At 41.6% G+C, this 20,549-nt stretch overlaps 1 protein-coding gene across 1 annotated transcript in view; it reads right to left on the bottom strand.

The window, feature by feature from the left end:
• Window positions 1–20,243, bottom strand: part of MAP7D3 (MAP7 domain containing 3) — a 41,626-nt gene extending 21,383 nt beyond the window's left edge. The window contains 8 exon segments of the mRNA XM_065900268.1: window positions 1,284–1,373; window positions 4,454–4,552; window positions 5,052–5,163; window positions 8,033–8,196; window positions 9,424–9,507; window positions 9,601–9,699; window positions 16,448–16,645; window positions 20,078–20,243. Coding sequence (XP_065756340.1) covers window positions 1,284–1,373; window positions 4,454–4,552; window positions 5,052–5,163; window positions 8,033–8,196; window positions 9,424–9,507; window positions 9,601–9,699; window positions 16,448–16,645; window positions 20,078–20,243 — 1,012 coding nt within the window.
• Between the last annotated feature and the right edge of the window lie 306 nt (window positions 20,244–20,549).

Genomic DNA, 20,549 nt, shown 5'->3' on the forward strand with positions numbered 1-20,549 from the left:
GATCCCTGTGGGGGCTTCCCTGGTGGCGCAGTGGTTAAGAATCCACCTGCCAATGCAGGGGACACGGGTTCGAGCCCTGGTCCGGGAAGATCCCACATGCCGCAGAGCAACTAAGCCCATGAGCCACAACTACTGAAGCCCATGTGCCTAGAGTCCGTGCTCCACAACAAGAGAAGCCACTGCAACGAGAAGCCCACACACCGCGACGAAGGGTAGCCCCTGCTCGCTGCAACTAGAGAAAGCCCGTGCACAGCAACAAAGACCCAACACAGGGCTTCCCTGGTGGCGCAGTGGTTGAGAGTCCACCTGCCGATGCAGGGGACACGGGTTTGTGCCCCAGTCCGGGAAGATCCCACATGCCGCGGAGCGGCTGGGCCCGTGAGCCATGGCCGTTGAGCCTGTGTGTCCGGAAAAAAAGACCCAACACAGCCAAAAATAAAAATAAATAAATTTATAAAAAAAAGAAAAAAGATCCCTGTGACAATGACATTTGTTATAACAGGATGTGACCTGAATCAATTAAATGGAGAGTCTTCTGTAAGTGAACAGTTTGTTACGGAAAAGAAAGGAAAATCATATTTAACAGGGAAAACTTAGGGGGGTGTTAGAAACAACTTTACATAAAGAAGTACTTCAGTAATAATTTGGAAATCTTGTGTGTAATCACCAGCAGTGAAAACACGCCCAAAGGATAGATGTAGATTATGCTGTGAAGCAACAAAGCAAAGCTTTTTTTTTTTTTTTTTTTTTTTTTTTTTGCGGTACGGGCCTCTCACTGTTGTGGCCTCTCCCGTTGCAGAGCACAGGCTCCGGACGCGCAGGCTCAGTGGCCATGGCTCACGGGCCCAGCCGCTCCGTGGCATGTGGGATCTTCCTGGACCGGGGCACGAACCCGCGTCCCCTGCATCGGCAGGCGGACTCTCAACCACTGCGCCACCAGGGAAGCCCCAAAGCAAAGCTTTGAAGTTCAAAATGTTGCCGGTAATTTAGAACTTCAATGTGCGAACTGATGAAACGTTTGAAGGGAATCAAGTGCTTCAGGACCACTCTGTCTATACCAACATTCTGTGACCTCCTCAGCTTCATTGCAGAATTATATATTTCATTTAAAGAGACTCTTCTGGCTTCAGCCAAATAAGCATGGCACCAAAGTACATTTTTTAGTTAAAGAAGGGATATTTTGGCTTCCAATGTTTTGGAATGGCTTTTCAAGCAGCTGAATGTTGACATAAATATAATGCTTTTAAACCACCATTTAAGATCGGTACATAGAAATAACTAACCAGGTGTTTTTTCTTCCACTTGTTCTGTAGATGAATGCAGTTTGCTACATCTTCTATTCAGAGATGAGCTTCTCCTCTTTTCTGTTGTTTCTGGAGATCAAGGGCAAAGAATTTTACCTTTTACAAGCTGTTTATATATATTATTTCAGGGGTGAGCCACCCGTTCCCAAACATTTTTTATCTTATTTAAATTTCAAGTATTATGCAGAAATTTTACATGCCCAAACTTAAAACTAGTTTACTCTTTAAGTAAGTTATACGAAATGAAATAAAATTATTTAGGAAACAGTAAAAATTAAGCGGGAAAATCTGATACTGACAACATCAAAGTTCCCAAATTAGGAATATACAACATTTAATTTTGGACACAGTCCATAACATCTATTACTAAAGTAATTTATAGTTTAGTTTTAACTTGGTTATTTTGTTTTTTTTTTTTTTTTGGCTGTGCCACGCGGCTTGTGGGATCTTAGTTCCCTGACCAGGGATTGAACCCAGGCCACGGCAAGGAAAGCACCGAGTCCTAACAACTGGACTGCCAGGAAAGTCCCTTAACTAGCATTTTTTAAATAAAAATGATCATTAACATTTGGTATAGATGTCACAATTTTAGCAACCCAAACCAGTCACATGGGAAGAGACACTTTTGTGTCTTTTCCATTTCACTTGAAATATTATGGCTCAGGATACTGATGAAAGTCTTTAAAGAAGAACTTCTCTTTTGGGAACCTCTAAATTAGAGTACATATGACAATACAGCGTCTTGTGAAAATTCTTGAATTGATAATGTAATTGCACAGCATGAACCACAGAAGTGTAATCAATTCGACCACGTGGTGAAATCACCTATCCCTCATTATCACACTGCAAGAAATGACAAAATAGCGTGAACAGTTATTATAAGTCAGCAGTGAGCAGAAGAAAAACAGACTATTTGAATCAGTCAAGATTTAAAGCAACGCTATTTAAAATATCACAGGTTAGATTATGAACTTCATTTGAGTTTGAAATGTTCATCTCTCTGGATTGAACAGGTTTTATTTCAACTTGAAGGGATTTTACAAAGGTAAGCTACTGACAATATTGATTTTATTTTCAATAAAATTATTGGAATCATTAATTTAACGGCATTCATCATTTCAGAGTGTACAATATACTGTAACTTTAAGCAAACTCTTTCATAAAGTATCTTCCACACATACCTTCTTATATTAAAAAGTTACTTGGAATTGTTCCTTCAGCGCAATTCAACTAATTATTAACTTGAAAGTCATCACCTGTCCCTTCTCTTTACATGTCTCATTGATACAGCAGGCACACATATTAATGAAAACACACTCGTGTTTGCTCATTATATTAAAAATGTAATAAATGTCTGTGCAAGAAATCTCTGCTAATTCCTCCAAGCAATTAGATAGTAAAACATGGCCAATGCTTATGAAACAATTAAAATAAATTAAAATGAAAGTATATCAACATAACATTGCAATGAATGTTACCTAATTTTTCTAAAGGATTGAGTTTGTGAATAATAAATTAATTACATGACAAGCAAGGTGTTAAAGAAAATCCTCCCACATTAATCTATGAATGAACCTGGACTATACATAAAAGTGCTCTGGGAAAGCATATTGAGGGTAAGGGTGGAAAGTGGATCAACTTTCGTTGGACCATTACAAGAGAAAATTAGATGCACCAAGACTGACAAACAACGAAAGACCTCTCAAGTTCATCGTTGGAAACTGTAAGAGTTCTAAAAGTACAAATAACGTAAGGATGAACAAAACAAAAATCCTTTTCAACATATTAAAACTATAATATTTAGACAAAAATGGAAATCTTTCCTATTAAGTTAGCCATTGCTACAATTAACTAATTATACTTTAAATGAGGTCCAGAATCTTTTGCTGTAGTGGAATTTCAGAGCAAACAGCATTGCTCAAAAAACTGCCAAGGCACCTAATAATACAAAAGAAACATTTTTAATTCAAACTATAATTATGCCTTTGTCTCAATTCACAAGGTACAAAGGTGGTATTTCTTCTTTTCTTACGGCTAAGTTTGAGGGAATGATGTGGAGTATGTCTGCCATGTCTTTTTCCTGCCCAGATCACTTCTGGTTTTTTCTCCATATGGGTATGGCTGTCTAATCCATTTCAATTATCAATGAGAAGCACCATGTACTACAAGCCAGAAATGGTCATTGACACACACTCTGGTAAAGATTTTTTTTTAAGATAAGGAACTCCAGGGAATTCCCTGGCTGTCCAGTGGTCAGGACTCCGTGCTTTCACTGCGTAGGGTACGGGTTCAATCCCTGGTCGAGGAACTAAGTAAAATCCCACAAGCCAGGCAGCCAAAAGAAAAAAAAAAGAAAAAAAGGAACGCTAATTAAAAGTGCAAACACTAGGAGCAGAAGGTATTTGAAGTATCCATAGCAGATAACTTTGTTTTATTTTAAAGAACACTGCATTACCTGCAGGAAGAGTTGTAAAGTGGAGCTTAGCAATACTTCTCTCATTAAACACTGTTACCACTTTATTTGCTTTGGGGGAAAACATGGACTTGCTAGTGGAATGTACAATTTAAATACCATGATCCATCTATCAAATGACTAAAATATAAACCATAAATAAGTATGGTGGAGTGGAAATCACCGAATTTCTTGGGGTCTTAACTATACAACTAGGAAGGTAATTATACTTGCCTGTCAACTTTATATATATGTGAAGCAGATCGACCCGTCCACTGCTATATATATGCTATTATTTTCCTTAAATGAGGTAATATTCATGAAACTTAATGAAAACTGAATGACTAGTCTAGTCCCTAGAAAAAGTGATTTCATTTATAGGTTAGATAGAATATGAATTAATTCTAAAATAAATTATTGTGCCACCTAATGGCAATGTCTTTTGGTCAAAATATGTTTCATATTTGTTGGGCTACCTAAGCCCAACAAACCCATCTGACATGATTAGTACACAAATCAAGAAACAAGTATTTATACTGATGAAAATACAGAACAGTAATGACCATCTCTACTGTAAAACAAGGTGGTGTTCTTCTGAAATGTCCTACAATCTAAATAAGTGGTACTGTGGAAATACATATAAAGAATTGATTTCATTGGTTTGAAACTCAGTAGAATACATGAAATAACTACTTACTCTTGGCAATAGAATTTTGAGGACTTGCAGATGACACTTGTTTATGTAATCCAGAAGTCCCCTGTTCAAGCTTTTCAGTAGATACAGAATGTCTGTTGGCTGAGAAAAGATATAAGATCTACTGTACTCATATTTAAAAAAGCATCACTAGCTGAAACAAAATGAGTTCATGATGTACTTCTATGGAGCATAAACTATATAAATTTTACTTACATTTTATGCAACTGTATAGAATTATGTCCACACATAGGAAAAATTTATAGTACATCAATATTAAACAAGACTATTTTTAAAATATGCACTGGATAAAGCTGTGTAAAGCTTATCAATTATTATTCATTTTTACACTGATTACAAGTTTAAATGGTAAGATTTTGGATATAGTGGATAAGATACAATTACTATAAAATTTCACCTGGTTCTTTGGCGATCTCACATGACACAAATTTAAACACATGCCAAAGAGTAGGTACATGGCAGTGTTTTCACCTAGGATACAAAGCTCAAAACCTTTTGTAGTAACTGCAACCTTATACTAGTAGCCAATATTTACATGTGAAAATGAATGAACTTAAAGTTTAGCAGTTGTATTAATTACCAGTTTTATTCTGATAGTTCACTGTTGTAGAGCCTTCCCATGACCATCTTTTTTGATGATCAATACGGCTGCTCCGTTCCAGTGTACGATGAAGGGCAGCTTTGAATCTCTCCTATTTAAAATAAATGCCAACAAATTTTTACATATGCATTATATTGATTAGTGTAATTTTGATCTGTCGGTTATAAAATACCCCCACTACCAAATTTTTCAATCAGGCAAATTTTTTTAAATAAAAGGTAGAACTGGAAATATCTCAGGTAAAAAGTTAAAGTTCAATACATCTCAGGTATCAATCCACGTTCTCCCGAATAACTAGGTTTTAATCTTATGGACACGAATCAACGAGCTGACTGTGCTTCCCTCTTTGCTTATTATATCATTAGGAAATTTGGAACCAAACGTGTAGCCTATTCTAGCAACTATACAAAGACTGAGTGGTACACTTTGGTGTATGCTAATTATACCTTATGTTTTATTATTTTCTTACTGTAATTTCCCCCTCTGCTTGATTCCCTCAACCACTTATTTTCTCATCTAGTTGTGGTATGTCTTTTTTAAAATATACCTTAAATTCTTTGTAGAATGAGGCAGGAAAAACATATCAACTAATACACATATGTGAAATCTATGCCAGATCATCTGTTATACCCACATTTGTAACATCTTAAATTCTGGCGTTAACTAAGCAAATTTTTAAAAAGAGATGTGTTTGTCTTGACCTCAGCTTCAATTTGAACTGGGCAGGATAACAGCTCTACAAATGTAAATGCTACACTGTGGCGAAACAAGGCCATTGCTGGAAATGAGAGGCAGTTTTCTTTTTTCAGCTATTCCTCACCCTGTGCTGTAACATACCATGGACTACACTCAGGTAAGCAAATCAACTCAGGGCCAGAAGGTTTTCTATTCTTCCCTGACAACAATCGTTTCATAGCAACATCATCCTTACGATGTTCCCACTGTTTCTCTGAGGGCAAATAGGGTAAACATACTAGGAAAACAGAGAGTCACCCATATCCTCTGAGAAAAGCAACTGCAATTCTTAAAATAAAACTTATCTAATGGCAACATTTTAAAATTATATTTTCTAACAGAAAGTAAGTTTTTCTAAATTACTTAGACACCCAAAAAGTATAATAAAGACTAAAAACAGAGAATATTCTTGTATTTCTCAAACATCTCTGATTCCTAAGCATTCTAACCTGCTGTTTCCATATGCGCTGACCCTCTGTGCTCTTTCAGGTTCCTTCCGGGAGCCAAGGCTCCCGTGCTAGCTCCCGGCCTGCCTCCCATGCAGCCCCGCCCACACTCAGCCCTCCTCAGCACTCCTCTTTTCCTCCGTGCAGCCTCCTCACAGCGTCGACCTGTCCCTGCTCTGTCTGGGACTCACCCATGCTGGCTCTCAGGGGTTGGTTCTCTTTTGCCCTTTCTCCTTGTCTTCTGGCCTCTTCTCCTGCCCTGTCTCTGGCTCCCGCTCTGTCTACGGTATCATTTTGTTGCTTCTTCTTTCTTGGTGTTCTCTCTCTCAGGTTCCTCTTTCTCTAAGATGGTCTTTTTTTCTCCCAGTCCCCAGGACTCTCTCTCCCCTCCAGGGACCCTCCCCGACTCTGTGCACAGTTTTCTATTTTACTTTCTTTGGTTCTCTCTTTACCTAGTTCAGTCTCTCTGGCCTTCACTCTCTTTACCACAGAGAAGTAAATTCAGGAGATGTTTCACAGAGAAAGACAGAGAGTGACTCAAGTTCTGAATGAGAATTCATTAAATACTGGAATGTGCTAGAAGGAAAAAAAAGACAGAGAAGGTGCTAGTGGACCATGGACAGGGAAGAAACAGCACAGGAATAGTCCTAGAGTAAGGAAGATTTGCCAATGGGGGTAAGGGCTGGGGGGTGAGGCACTTGCAAGAGCCAACTGTGTGCAAAAATTAGGAGGAAAAGCGAACACCACAGAGAAGGGGGCTCTTAGGGAGAAATGAAACCAAAGAGAAAAGGAGAGGGAAAAACATTTTAAAATTGGACCAACAGAAAAAAAAGAGAGGGAGATAAAAACCCATATACTGAGAGAGGCAGAAACTCTATAAAGATGGGGAGAGAAAAGAGGGAGAAGCTAAGACAAAGAAAGCAGAAAGAAAAGGGAGGTGCCTCGGGCAGAAAAAGGTCAGTCAGTCAGACAGAGAGCCAAAGACAGACCAAAGCTCACTCAGGGACACTTGAGAGTCACTGGAACAAAGAAAAGAGGGAATGACAGCGAGGAACAGGACAGAACATGTGAATTCAGAAGGAGCCAAGGACACTCAGAGGAGAGCTGTGGAACAACCTACAGGGGAACAACTTGGTGCCACAGAGGATCACACAGATTGAGACAGGCAGCCAGATGCCCACACAACAGTCAAAGACAAACTGAATGAAGAGCGCCTGAGGGGGAAAGAGAGGGCACAACAGAGGCAGTGACTCATACCAACAGAGTGCCAAAGACACCAAAGCAGAGTCCCAACAGGAAAAGAGAGCAGGGCTACAAAACAACAGAGAGGAAAAAAAGGAACAAGAAGGGGAGGGGGGAGAGAGCGCAAAGGAGAGAGAGCCAGGGAACCGTGGGAGAGTGCGAGGCTCTCGCTTGGCTGGGCCTCTGCCACTCACTGGATGAGGTGAGAAGCAGAGCAGGTCAGGGTCACAAGGGGGCCTCTCAGGGGCCCTGGGACGGTGGGTAGGTGAATACTAGGCAATGGGACAACACCTTTTGTAGGATAGAAAGCCGCTCAGAGCAAAGCCCAGGCCACAGGCACCCTGCAAGTGGACAGGGTTCTCTCCCTGGACGTGCAAGGCTCGCATCAGGATGGGGCAAGAGGTGCTAATGTTGAAGGAAAGAAGGAAGAAGAATTGGGATTGGTTCCAGTAAAAGCAGAGAAGGGCTAAGAAAAAAGTACTGCAGAACCAGGCAACACAGTGCATCATCTGATTAACAGGCTAGAAAAACACGTACCCTTTCTTCCTGTAACTTTTCGTTTCTCTTTTTTTCTGCAGATATTCTCCGTTGTTCATCCTTTTCTTTCTGTTCCCTCAGCTTTCGCTGCTTTTCTTCCATCTGTTTTTCGTATACGATCTTGGACTTTCTTTCTTTTTCAAGTAGTTGTGTCTCTTTGTTAGCTGAAATATTCCAAATGCAAGGTAAGAGCCAAGAAAATATTTAAGTTTTCCACATTACAGACAGAGAAGGAAAAAGTTTATATTTTATTCTCTTTCTTAAAAATAACATAACCTGTGCTAATGACTAAAGACTTATTATATAAGTGAACAGAGATGGCCACAAAAGAATCATTTCCACTGGGTGTTCATTTAACTCCTCAGAACTGAATTGGCTTAGATGACTCTCCTGTCCGAACTAAAATTCCAAATTCAGAAGAAATGTTTTCTTTCATGTGATGTTTCTGCTGCCTTGAGCCGAAGTCAAACCCCATCAGATTAATATGCTATACATTAAAACAAGATGTAAAAAAAATACATGGCCAGAATCTACGTTTTTTTCCCTTCTACTAGGAAACTTCTTTTCAAAGGCCTCATCTAGACAGACCATATTAAGCATGCCAGTTTGACCTTCGTGGGCTTTAGGCACATACCACGTTACTGACCAGCATGACGCTTTCCTGCGTTCAAATTTCCCCTCACTAAAGCCTGGAGAGCCATCTATGAAGTTGTGAAATACTCTTCTAAAGAGCTACAGGGAGAAACAGCTACTCACCGAGACAAAAACAATTGCTATTTTATTTGAATGAACTTGAGCACTAGTTTTGCGGTGGATTTACAGGGCCAGATGAGAAAAATACATAGATGAAAAAAAGGTATTCTCTCAAGGTGTAGAAAGATTATTCTTTTAGATCCTAATTGATACAAAGTTACACTTGAAAAGCATAGCAATCAGTGAAAGATACCATATCTATGTTAGGATTATTAGCAACTCCATTTTTTGTTTTTTTGGTTTTTGCTTTTGTTTTGGAACCCACCCCCAGCAGTGAAAGCAGACTGCTAACCACTGGACCGCCAGGGAATTTCCTCATTTTTGTTTCTAAGTCATTTTTCTGAAATCCCATTTTGCTTGTTTCTACAAATGTTGAAGAAATTTTCATACCTTAATTTTCAGAAAATTAAAGCTAACAGAAACTACTAGTTCAAAAATAAAACAATTTGGTCAAATATTTTTCATGGACCTTCTTTATCTCATTTAGTATAAGCTCTTAATCCAGTATAACACATACTGTAAAACGTGTAATCTATCATATGAACAGATTAAAAAGTAAGTAAAACCACTTTGGAAATATATAACTTTAACATAAGATTCATTCATTTTAACTTTTTTTAAAAAAGTCTAAAATATACCATCATCTTGTCTTTTTTTCTCCTCTCTGCGTTCCTTTGCTAATCTTTGCTTTACGTCATTTTTAAGCACAGATCCATCTATTACTAAAAAAAAAGAAAGAATACAGTTAGACATAGGATATCAAACTTTAAGGATATAACACTTTGACATCTATCAAAGCATTCTAGAAATTATACCTGGTTTAAATGCTGATTTTATATTTGAGGGCTGTGATGGAAGAGCGCTAAAGCTACCCTGACTCCGTCTTTCTTCAGCAATGGCATTAGCAGCAGCAACTAAAATACAGGGAGATAAAGGAAAGGGATTCGATATTAAGAATACAAACAGTGGGACTTCCCTGGTGGCACAGTGGTTAGGAGTCCACCTGCCAATGTAGGGGACGCGGGTTCGAGCCCTGGTCCGGGAGGATCCCACATACCCCAGAGCAAGTGGGCCCGTGTGCCACAGCTACTGAGCCTGCGCTCTAGAGCCCGGGAACCACAACTACTGAGCCTGCGTGCCACAGCTACTGAAGCCTGCACACCTGGAGCCCGTGCTCTGAGACAGGGGAGGCCACTGCGGTGAGAAGCCCACGCACCACAGCGACCCAGCTCGCCACAGCTGGAGAAGGCCCGCGTGCAGCAACGAAGACCCAACACAACCATAAATTAATTTAAAAAAAAAGAAAGAATACGAACAGCTAATCCAGGGGTGGCAAAGCACAGCCAATTGTATCTTCGATGATAAAGGACAGAATCTCTTCTACAAGGCAAAATCATGACAGACTCTGGGTCAGCAAAGACATACTGCGTACCTATGATGTTCAACAATAATTCAACAAAGAATTAACAGTGTTTACCGTAGACACGCCAGCCTATGTGTGCGCACAGAGTTGTCAGTAGAAGCAGCACGAGCTGGTGGGTGAGTAAGAGCTGATTAATAGCTTTCAAAAATGCCTCAGACAGAAAAAAATAAAAAATAAAAAAAAATAAAAAAATAAATGCCTCAGACAGACATTACAGCAAGGACTAGAAAAACTGAGCTGGCAAGGATTTGGAAAAATGTTTCGCCATCAATTGGGGGAATTTAGAAAAAGATTTGGAGTTTATGGATCTGAATTTGGATGCAAAAGTGTCAATGGTGAGAGCCTCAGAGACTGGGCCCAATATAAGGAGTACATGTATAAATTACCTAGGTCAGGGGCTTCCAACCCTGGCTCCACAAGAGAGTCACCCAAATTGCTTTTAAAAAAAATTAGCAAAGCCTTCCCCTCCCCGCCTCCACTCTCTGAGAATGGGGCCCAGGCCTTTGCAGTTGCTAAAAGCTCTATTCTGATGCACAGTGAAGGTGGAGAAAACACTCAAGGAATTGACAATGTGAAGGTATTTTTCTAGGTAGGAAAATGTCAAGCAAATAAATATAAAGTATATAATATAAATTTACACATCTTGTGTGAACAGGTAGAAAATGGCAAATAAACTTCAATAAGGGTGAAATATAAGAGTACGGGAGCACAATTTGAGGGAAAGTAAGAAAAACTAAAATTCTAAGATGATACAAAAACAAGTTCTTGGGAAATTCCCTGAACTCTAATTCCATATATGGCTGTATCTAAAATGCCCCATAGTGACAAAGCGAGAGAGAGGCATGGACATATATACACTACCAAACGTAAGGTAGATAGCTAGTGGGAAGCAGCCACATAGCACAGGGAGATCAGCTCGGTGCTTTGTGACCGCCTGGAGGGGTGGGATAGGAAAGGTGGGAGGGAGGGAGACGCAAGAGGGAAGAGATATGGGAACATATGTATATGTATAACCGATTCACTTTGTAATAAAGCAGAAACTAACACACCATTGTAAAGCAATTATACCCCAATAAAGATGTTAAAAAAATAAAATAAAATAAAGAGGTAGGACAAGTTTTCAAATAAAATAAAATAAAATAAAATGCCCCATAGTACCAGGCATCTTCAGGAAGGAGCTGGAGAATAACACTGAAAACTCCTCTTCTACTCTCGTATAAAAGCACAGGAAATATGCCCCTGTGATACTGCATACAATTATGGGTTCTACATATCAAGAAAAATATAAAACAGTTGTAGATGGGCAACTATAAAATAAGGGAATAGAGGGACTGTGGTTGTACTCAGAATGAATGGACTTTGAGATGTTACTTGCCACTGAGGAAAAATATCTGAGAGCCATTTTATAGAGTAACCTTGAAAGTGACATCACAATTGTTGCCAGAGATCGCCATTTTAAAAGGGTAAAAGGATTTTTTTTTAAATCTCAGAGACCTAACAGCTCAGATAGTCCATGATCTAGCTATTTTAAGATTAGATTCTTGTCAGCTTCTTCAGTTATTTAACTAGCATCAATTTTGTGGACCATGATTATCCTCTGAATTTGAGTACTAATGTATTAAGAAAATTCTTAACTATAGTCTATAAGTTAATTAAACCATCCTACACATCCTCCCTTCCACTCACAACATTTCTATGTGAGCATAGAGAAAACCACTGTTGCTTCTGCACATTCAGTTTTCCTGCTTAAAAATCCTAAGGTGGGCTTCCTTGGTGGCGCAGTGGTTGGGGGTCCGCCTGCCGATGCAGGTGACACGGGTTCGTGCCCCGGTCCGGGAAGATCCCACATGCCGCAAAGCGGCTGGGCCCGTGAGCCATGGCTGCTAGGCCTGCGCGTCCGGAGCCTGTGCTCCGCAACGGGAGAGGCCACAAGAGTGAGAGGCCCGCGTACCGCAAAAAAAAAAAAAAAAAAAAAAAAAATCCTAACCAAAGTCCATATTTTGGCATAATTTACTTGGCCATAAGGACAATTTTTCTCAAAATGTACAATTTTACCAGATTTAAGATCTTATTAATCAGAAGTAACCTAAGAAATAGCTGTGATGGCAATAATGAACCAAATCATATAAAGGTTATAATATCAAATATGATTTTTATTTATTTTTTTTAAATTTTGGCTGTGCCGCACCACTTGCGGGATCTCAGTTCCCCGACCAGGGATTGAACCCGGGCCACGGCAGTGAAAGCACTGAGTCCTAACCACTAGACCGCCAGGGAAGTCCCCTCAAAACTTATTTTTAGATCTTTACGTCCAAATTCCTACTGGCAAGAAATACATTCACCAAAAGAACAGGCTCTAAAAATGTCCAAACAATGGGAGAAAGCCTTTATGTCTGGACTTAACAAAATGAACACTTTATTCAACTCCATTCAATGAGAGAATTTACTTAATTCACTTTAAAGTAACAGGTGCAACAGAGTACTTCTATAGTTCTTATACTAACTCTAAATCCAAAATTAAAGTTAAAAGTTATCTTTTGCCTGCAGATTACATAAGAAAACATGTAGAGTTTATTACTAAAACTGAATTATGAATCTTAATCTGTATTTCCAAAAAACTGCCATAACAAATAATGTATACCACCATTTATGAAGTTGTTTTCATTGGTTATTACCTCATTTAATTCTCATAACAATCCTATAAAGTGGATATTATTATTTCCCCTCTTTATTTTACAGATGAGAAAACTGAGGCTAAACATAACTTTCCCAGATCACACAGGTAGCAACTGGTAAAACCAGAACTTAATTGTAGATTAAGAAGCAACTTAACTTTGAAACATTACAGAATTATCAAGGACCAGACTGTACAAAACCCACATCAACCTTTATATGACTTAGTTTAATATTCCCACCTCAGCTACTTCTAAGGTTACTTCTTTTTAAAATATCACAATGAAGGAATTAAGATCTAAATGTATAAAATTTATTCAACAATAAGTAAATGAAATATATGGGCTTTGGTTTAAAATATACTTTGGAAATACAGCAATGGAAATATTTTAAAATAAAGCATTTACTTTTTTTTTATCTCTAAAGTAAGCACTGTTATGCTGTGGCTAAGAAAAGCTTAAGTTTAGAGAAAGTGTGTAAAAGACATTACAAAAAGAAAATCATTCTCCATTTTTTTTTTTTTTTTTTGGCCGCACCTCGCGGCTTGTGTGATCTTAGTTCCCTGACCAGGGATTGAACCCGGGCCCTCGGCAGTGAGAGTGCAGAGTCCTAACCCCTGGACCACCATGGAATTCCCTCATTCTCCTTCTATGATGGGAAAACAACAAACTCAATCATCCTAGCCATCTAGCCCAATAAAACCCTCAGAATGAAATGAACCAAAAATAGATGCCACGAGGATGCCAAAATTAAAGAATGCTTTACACTTGATAGATTTCTAAAAGATGTCATTGAAATTTTGAGGCCCCTTCTGGACATAAAGCATTTTAGGTCACTACTGACTTCAACATAGTGGAATATTTCTGCTTCTCTCCAGAAACCCCACTCCCCCTTCCTCAACACACACACACACACACACACACACACACACACACACACACACACAAAATCTGTGTCACAAGAGCTCTCTCCACTAGGGCAAGCTAAATGCAAGAAAGGAAGGAAGAACACTTTTCCATGACAATTAGTTCAAGAATCTTCCTAAAGCTGCACCCAAGCACAATCACCCCAAAATGCTTAATCCCATGAGATGCCAATGATAAATACTCATCCCAGTACTTATTAGCAATTCTGTATTGTCTGCCTCAGCTGCTGCTCTTGACATCACTCTCAGTCAGAGTTCGACCTAAAATCTGTAGCCCCGGGCTTCCCTGGTGGCGCAGTGGTTGAGAGTCCGCCTGCCGGTGCGGGGGACACGGGTTCGTGCCCCGGTCCGGGAAGATCCCACATGCTGCGGAGCGGCTGTGCCCGTGAGCCATGGCCGCTGAGCCTGCGCGTCCAGAGCCTGTTGCTCCGCAACGGGAGAGGCCACAACTGTGAGAGGCCCGCGTACCGCACAAAAAAAAAAAAAAAAAAAAAAAAAAATCTGTAGCCCCACCTCTCCATGACCTTTCTTCTGTACTAATTAGAAACATTAGATCACACAAACTAGTACACTAGTATTTCTCATTAGGTAGCAAAGGGCGTAGATTGCAAAAAAAAAAAAGGATTGAAAGGTTTTTTAAAATTACTATAAGAAGGGCTAGGGCTAACTGCTACAGATAAGCGGATACAGTGCTACTCACCATTATTTGGATAACAGAATAAAAAGCAATTGCTACTAAGTCTTATCTTGCGCTCCTGCTGGATGTAGCCCTCAAAGTGTAGGCTGTGGGGTGTCTAGCAGCAGACTTTCTTCCAGCAGCCCAGTCCCTGACCCTTCGCACAGTTGCCGGCCCAGTCCTGGATCCACCCTCATTCAAAGCTGAGCAGTTGGGAGTGCAGATCCATTCCACCCATACCAAGGGTCTCTCTTCATGGCCTTATTACAGTTTGCATGTCATTAGGCCAGGGAGAGGGTGAGAAAATATTTAGAAAAAAAATAGAAAACCAAAGACATTTGCAATCAGGGAACCACAAAAATAAGGGAGGTTCAGGGAGCTTTGCCCAAAACAGCAACAAAAGCTACTCACTGTTATCTGGATAACAGAAAAGAAGTAATTGCCACAAAGTGGCAGAATATTTCACTGACTCTGTCCCCTTCAGGAAAATGCTGAGACCATGAAGTAAGTTCTTTCTGGTCAAGGTGGTCCTCTGTAAAAGTTTAACATGTGATGTTTTCAATTCCTAATACAAAATGGGCAGCAAGGAGGTCAACTAGGTTCTCGGTTAAGCCTTTTTTGCTTAAGTTTTTAGTTTGAAATACTGTGAATTCAAGCAGCTGTCCCACATAAAATTTAAAAATACTTTTCAACATTCAGTATGCAAATACTTTGGGGGGGCTATCCAGAAGGCCGGTTAGTTTAAATCAGTGAAATAATTCAATGTCAGAGGACCTTAGGTGTCAATAAGCAATAAAACAATGAATTTATTGCAAACTCTCCCTGTAGGTGAACCATAATAAGCTAGAGACAGAAGAGTTTTTCACGCTATGCAATAATGAAAGTGTTTTTGCTTCTGACATTATTCTCTGGGGAGTTGATTCAAAGCGTTCTGAAGTAACATAAACCCTCCCAAATCGCAGCCGGTCTAATTTTTCAACTGCAAATGAAAAAAATCCCTAAGGATTTCAGTAAAATCAGCACGGCTGTTTTATTCAAGTTCATATAGGAGGAAACTAGCCCGAGAACTAAAAGCAACCTCCCACAAGCAAGAAATACTATCTCGCTCAAGTAGCGAAGCAGTCTCCTGGGCTAAGCAATGCCAAATCCTGCCAAATTTTATAAAATTAACAATTTCGCGGGGGGGGGCACTTTTTGGCGATGGGACCAGTTTAGAAGAAAGCACTCTGAAGCGCTGAGTCCCGTTCAGTTCAGCCTAGGGTCTGCAAGATGTCCCACGGAAGGTGACATCCTGGAGAAGTCATGTGCTGAGGCAAACCAGGAGGAGCAGGGGGACCAAGTTTTATCCCAAATTTCAAAGCCAGACCCCCAAGGCCCCCTCCTCACCGGACCTTAACCAGACCTTGACCAGGAGGATGCGGGAGAGACCGGGGTTGCGACCGTGGCATGGGATGAAAGCGCGAGCGCCCCGGGCAGAGGGAAGATTCCAGGGCTGCCCCGAGCCACGAGGGCCGTCCCGGCGCCCGCACCTCCCGGGCAGCGGCGCGTCCGTTCCGGCGGCTGCGAGAGCGTCCGCCTCTCCCCTACGGCAGGCGGGGCTCGGGACCGTCCACGGGCTACGGGGTGCCAGGCCCCCGCCCTCCCGCCCCAGCAGCGCCCGTTAGTTCTCTCGCGCCCCGCCCGCCCGCGGGGCTACGGCCGTCGGCGGTGGCAGCTGGGCCGCGAGACTTGGGCCGTTGGTGGCGCGGGCCGGCCGTCTCCCCTCCCGCCCGCGTCCCCTCTCGGCGCCCCGTCCCGTCCCAGGGCGCTCCGGCGGGGGTGAGGGGAGCACCCGACGGCGCGCGAGGCGACTCCGAAGTGAAGGTTTCCGGCGCGGGTCGCGCCGCTCCGACAGTCCCCGGGGCCGCGGGAACCCCGCCTCCCGCGCGGGCCCGAGCCCCCCCCGGGAGCCGCCGGCCCGCTCACCCATCCGTTCCCGCAGCCCCCTCAGGGATGTGCCACCACCGGCGCGCTCCGCCATCTTCAGAGCAGCAGAGCGGGGAGCCGCCGCAGGCACTGGGTCCCCAGTGCGCAGGCTCTGGCGCGGCCGCCGCGGGGGCCGGGGCCGTGGCGCCGGGGGGCGGGAAGGGGCGGGGCCCAAAGGGCCGCCGCGCGCTCCTCGGACTAGCGATTGCCGAAGCGCTGCTTTTTGCGCACCACGTGGTGAGCCGCTGGGCGGCGACCACCTGGTGTAAATAAACCCTCTCCTACGTCCCGCGCTCTCCCAGCACCCTCCATCGTGGATGCCAGCCAATCATCAGCCGGCGTGGCCCTCCAACATTCCTTTTTTCTTTTCATCTCTTTTACCTAGAAACGCAGTAATGTTCTTTCCTTTCTTCATTCGTTCACTTAGGGAGCACTTCCTGAGTGCCTCCTGGGTGCGCTTGCATCAAGAGTTTGCTAGTCTTTGAAACACGACAGAAAGGCCCAAGTTGGGTGAAGAGGCCTAGAGAGGGGTTGGGAGAGAGATAGGTTCCTGTGAGGTGCTAGGGGTCCTGATCATGAGCAAAGACTTTAAGTTGTTGAGAATAAATCGTGACACTATTAGGTCTCAAAGTTGTGTGAATTATCTTAGGGTGTTTGTGGATCTTTAAAGTGAAGGAGAGGACTTATTGGTGTTAATCTCGCCAGATAGATATATAATATTCGTAAATGATTAGTATCCAGAATGCATAAAGATTTAAAAATTACTTAAGAAATAGGCAACCCCCCAAAAGTGAGCAAAAGGCATAAAGATGCCTTTCACAGGAAAGAAAACACAAATGGTCAATGAGCATAAGAAAAGATGCTCAAACTCTTAAGCACTCAAGAGAATACAAATGGAAACCACAGATATCATGTTACACCTACAGATTTGGCAAAAATTAAAGAGTGGAAAATAAATGTTGGTTAGGATGTAGTTTAATATTAGTGGAGAAAAATAATACTGTAAATCAACTATACTTCAATTAAAAAGATACTAGTGAAAGGAAAAAACACTAGCGGGGGGAAAAAGTTTGGCATTGTATCACCTGAAGCCCTGTTGCTGCATATATACAGACACCAATGCTTTGCATGATATACATGATGGTAGCTATGATTATTATGACACACATGATTAGGGCACCAGCAAAACACATATACCTACACACAAATTCAGCTTTGATGAATTTATCTGGAACTTCACAAACAGAAAATCTAGAAAAATGCAACATCAGCTTTGTAGTTTCTTGCAAAACTGCTGTAAGTGAACCCATCTAATAATAAGGAAACATTCGCCCAAATCCAAACTGTGGCATATTCTGCAAAACAACTGACCTGGGTGCTTCAAAATGAAAGATTTTTAAAAACAAACATCGGGGAAGTGTTTCAGATCAGAGGAGGCAACAGAGACCAGGTGTAATAATGCATGATCCTTGATTAGAACCTAGATTTAAAAAATTTTTTTACAGGGCATTCATTATTGGAACAATTGGGAAAATTCAAATATGAACTGTATATTATATATTATTGTATCAAAGTCAAATTTCTTGGGTGTGAGAATGGTATCGTGGTCATGTAGGAAAATGTCCTTTTTCTTAAGAAGTAACTGCTGGATAAAGCATCATAATGTCTGAAACTTACTGTCAAGTAGTTCATAGGAACAAACAGAAAATATCGTGAATATTAAAAACTCGTGAATCCAGATGGTTACACAGAGGCTCGTTTTACTCTTCTTTCAACTCTTAACATGGGTTTGAAATTTTTCAAATAAGTTGGAGAATTTATTTTAAATCTAGAAAGATTGTCTTCAGCTTACTTCTAAACATCACCACTTTGAAAAATAAAACTTGATTTGGCATTACATATACAGGGAGGCACCCTCCATAATCTTTGCAGCATTTAGAACTTCTAAAGGTCTTAATCCTGCCCAGGTGTATGTTGTGGGGGGCAAGTAGCAATAAGAGGTCTACAAGAAAACAAACACAGGAGGCATAGGCTGGGAGCTGGGTGAGTAATTAAAATGGGTCCCATCAACAAGAACCTACTGTATAGCACAGGGAACTCTACTCAGTACTCTGTAATAACCTACATGGGAAAAGAATCTAAAAAAGAGTGGATATATGCATATGTATAACTGAATCACTTTACCGTACACCTAAAAGTAACACAACATTGTAAACCAACTATACTCCAATAAAAATTTTTCAAGAAATAAAATAAAATGGGTCCCAAGAGCTCAGAGGGATGGAAAATCACTCATGGTTGGGGTGATCAGAGAACACTTTGTGGAAAAATTGGCACTTATTTTGGACCTGAGGACCAAAAGAGAGGTCCTCAGGTAGCTTAGTGAGGCAATGCGCCCATCTGTGGCTAGATTGCACTATTTCTCAAAATAAGATGGAAATCTAGGTTTTAATGTAAAATCTCTTTTTAAACGATGACAAAGTTAAAAGTTTTGCAAAACAGGGTGCAGGGCAAATAAAATTATCAGATAGCTAATCAATGTTCAACTTTCCCAATTATCTCATTTTTTATGTTCAGATGAAAATCCAAACAAGGTCCACACATGGCATTAATTGATATGCCTTTTAGGTCTCTTTTAATCTATAGATAAACTCTTCTTTTCCTCTAACATCTTTGACAGATCACTGTGAAATTTACAACTCATTCATTCATTCAGTATTGGGGAGAAAGATCCCCTCAGATGTTTCCTTGGGGCTAGAGCGGCTCCCTAAGGAGCCCCCCACGAGACTGTCTGTACATTTCTCAGAAAATTAGTGGAACTGAAGACCGCCAGCTTGGGGAGAGTTAGTCTATTCTGGAGCCAACTCAGTCAGAGCTGGGAAAGAACCCAGGAGGCTTGACTCCTCTCTGCCCCTGTTTGGAAAGCCTATGTTCCCCAGTGAGCGAAAAAGAACTGGAATCCTGCTCACTGTTTTTTTACTTGGCTATTTTTTCCCTTAAACCTGATACCAGCAGGAAAAATATTCAGAAACCCCGCAGTCATAATAGGTCTGGGAAGTGTCACTAAAACATTGCATTCACATGTAATAAACACCCAGTGGACTTATCAAGTCTAACAAATTTGCATTTAAACTGCCACCATCACAGCTCTGTAGTAAGAGTTTTAAGCTTCACAGCCTTGAGATGGCTGTTCCTCTCCATCCTTAACTACCTGTCGGATTCATCCATCACACACACAGCAGAGTCAGGGCTCTGGTTTTTCGTTCTCCTCTCATTTCTGACTCTTGCCTAGCATCTGTTGCAGCTTGGCTGTGATGCAGGGGGAAGCGTGATGTTTCATTCTGGACTCACCTCTTGCCAATTCTACTCACATCTTCCTTTCTTTTCCCAAATCTGCACTTTCCTTCTCTCCTCAGTTACAGACTCACCTCAGGCTTTGGTCATTTCTTGTTTGGTTGATGGCAGCTTTCCCAGCTCCGGAATTCCTGCTGCAGCACCTCGCCCCCGCTCCCCATAATGACCCTTCACCACCCCTCCCCCATTCCCCTTCCCTTTGCACTGAGGACCAGGGTGACCTTGCTCTCTTTCCAGGGATAGGGTGGGGGGCTGATTCTCATGGCCTGAGCTCACCAGGGTGGGGAGGCTGGGAGCTTCCGAGGAGAGGAAGAAGAAGCAGCACTGTCAGTTGGATCAGACCAACCTCAGAGGGGGAGAGCACGGTGGCAGCGATGGCAATCTGCTTGGAGCGGTAGCTGCATCTTGGATACTCACAAGTAAACAGTAAGAGATATGTCATTTTTCCAGTGCCTACGCACTGGCAGGCACAGTGCTTAAGGTTTTACGTGGATTGTTTCATATAATCCTCACCACTGCTTCATGTGATAGCTTCTGTTATCATCCTCATTTTGCAGATAAGGAAAGAGTTAACCTCCCCAGGGTTAGCACAGCTAGAAAGTGGCAGAGCCAGGATTCAAAGCCATGTATACCTAGTACTCCTTCCACTGTGTCTCCCAATTTACCAGGTGATGAGCCCTAGTCTACTCAACTCCTAACCCACGTCTTCACTTCTCCATTGATCCAGTCCCCACACTCAGGCTACTCA

The sequence above is a fragment of the Phocoena phocoena genome, chromosome X (genome assembly GCF_963924675.1).
Source record: "Phocoena phocoena chromosome X, mPhoPho1.1, whole genome shotgun sequence".
In the NCBI taxonomy this organism is placed as follows: Eukaryota; Metazoa; Chordata; class Mammalia; order Artiodactyla; family Phocoenidae; genus Phocoena; species Phocoena phocoena.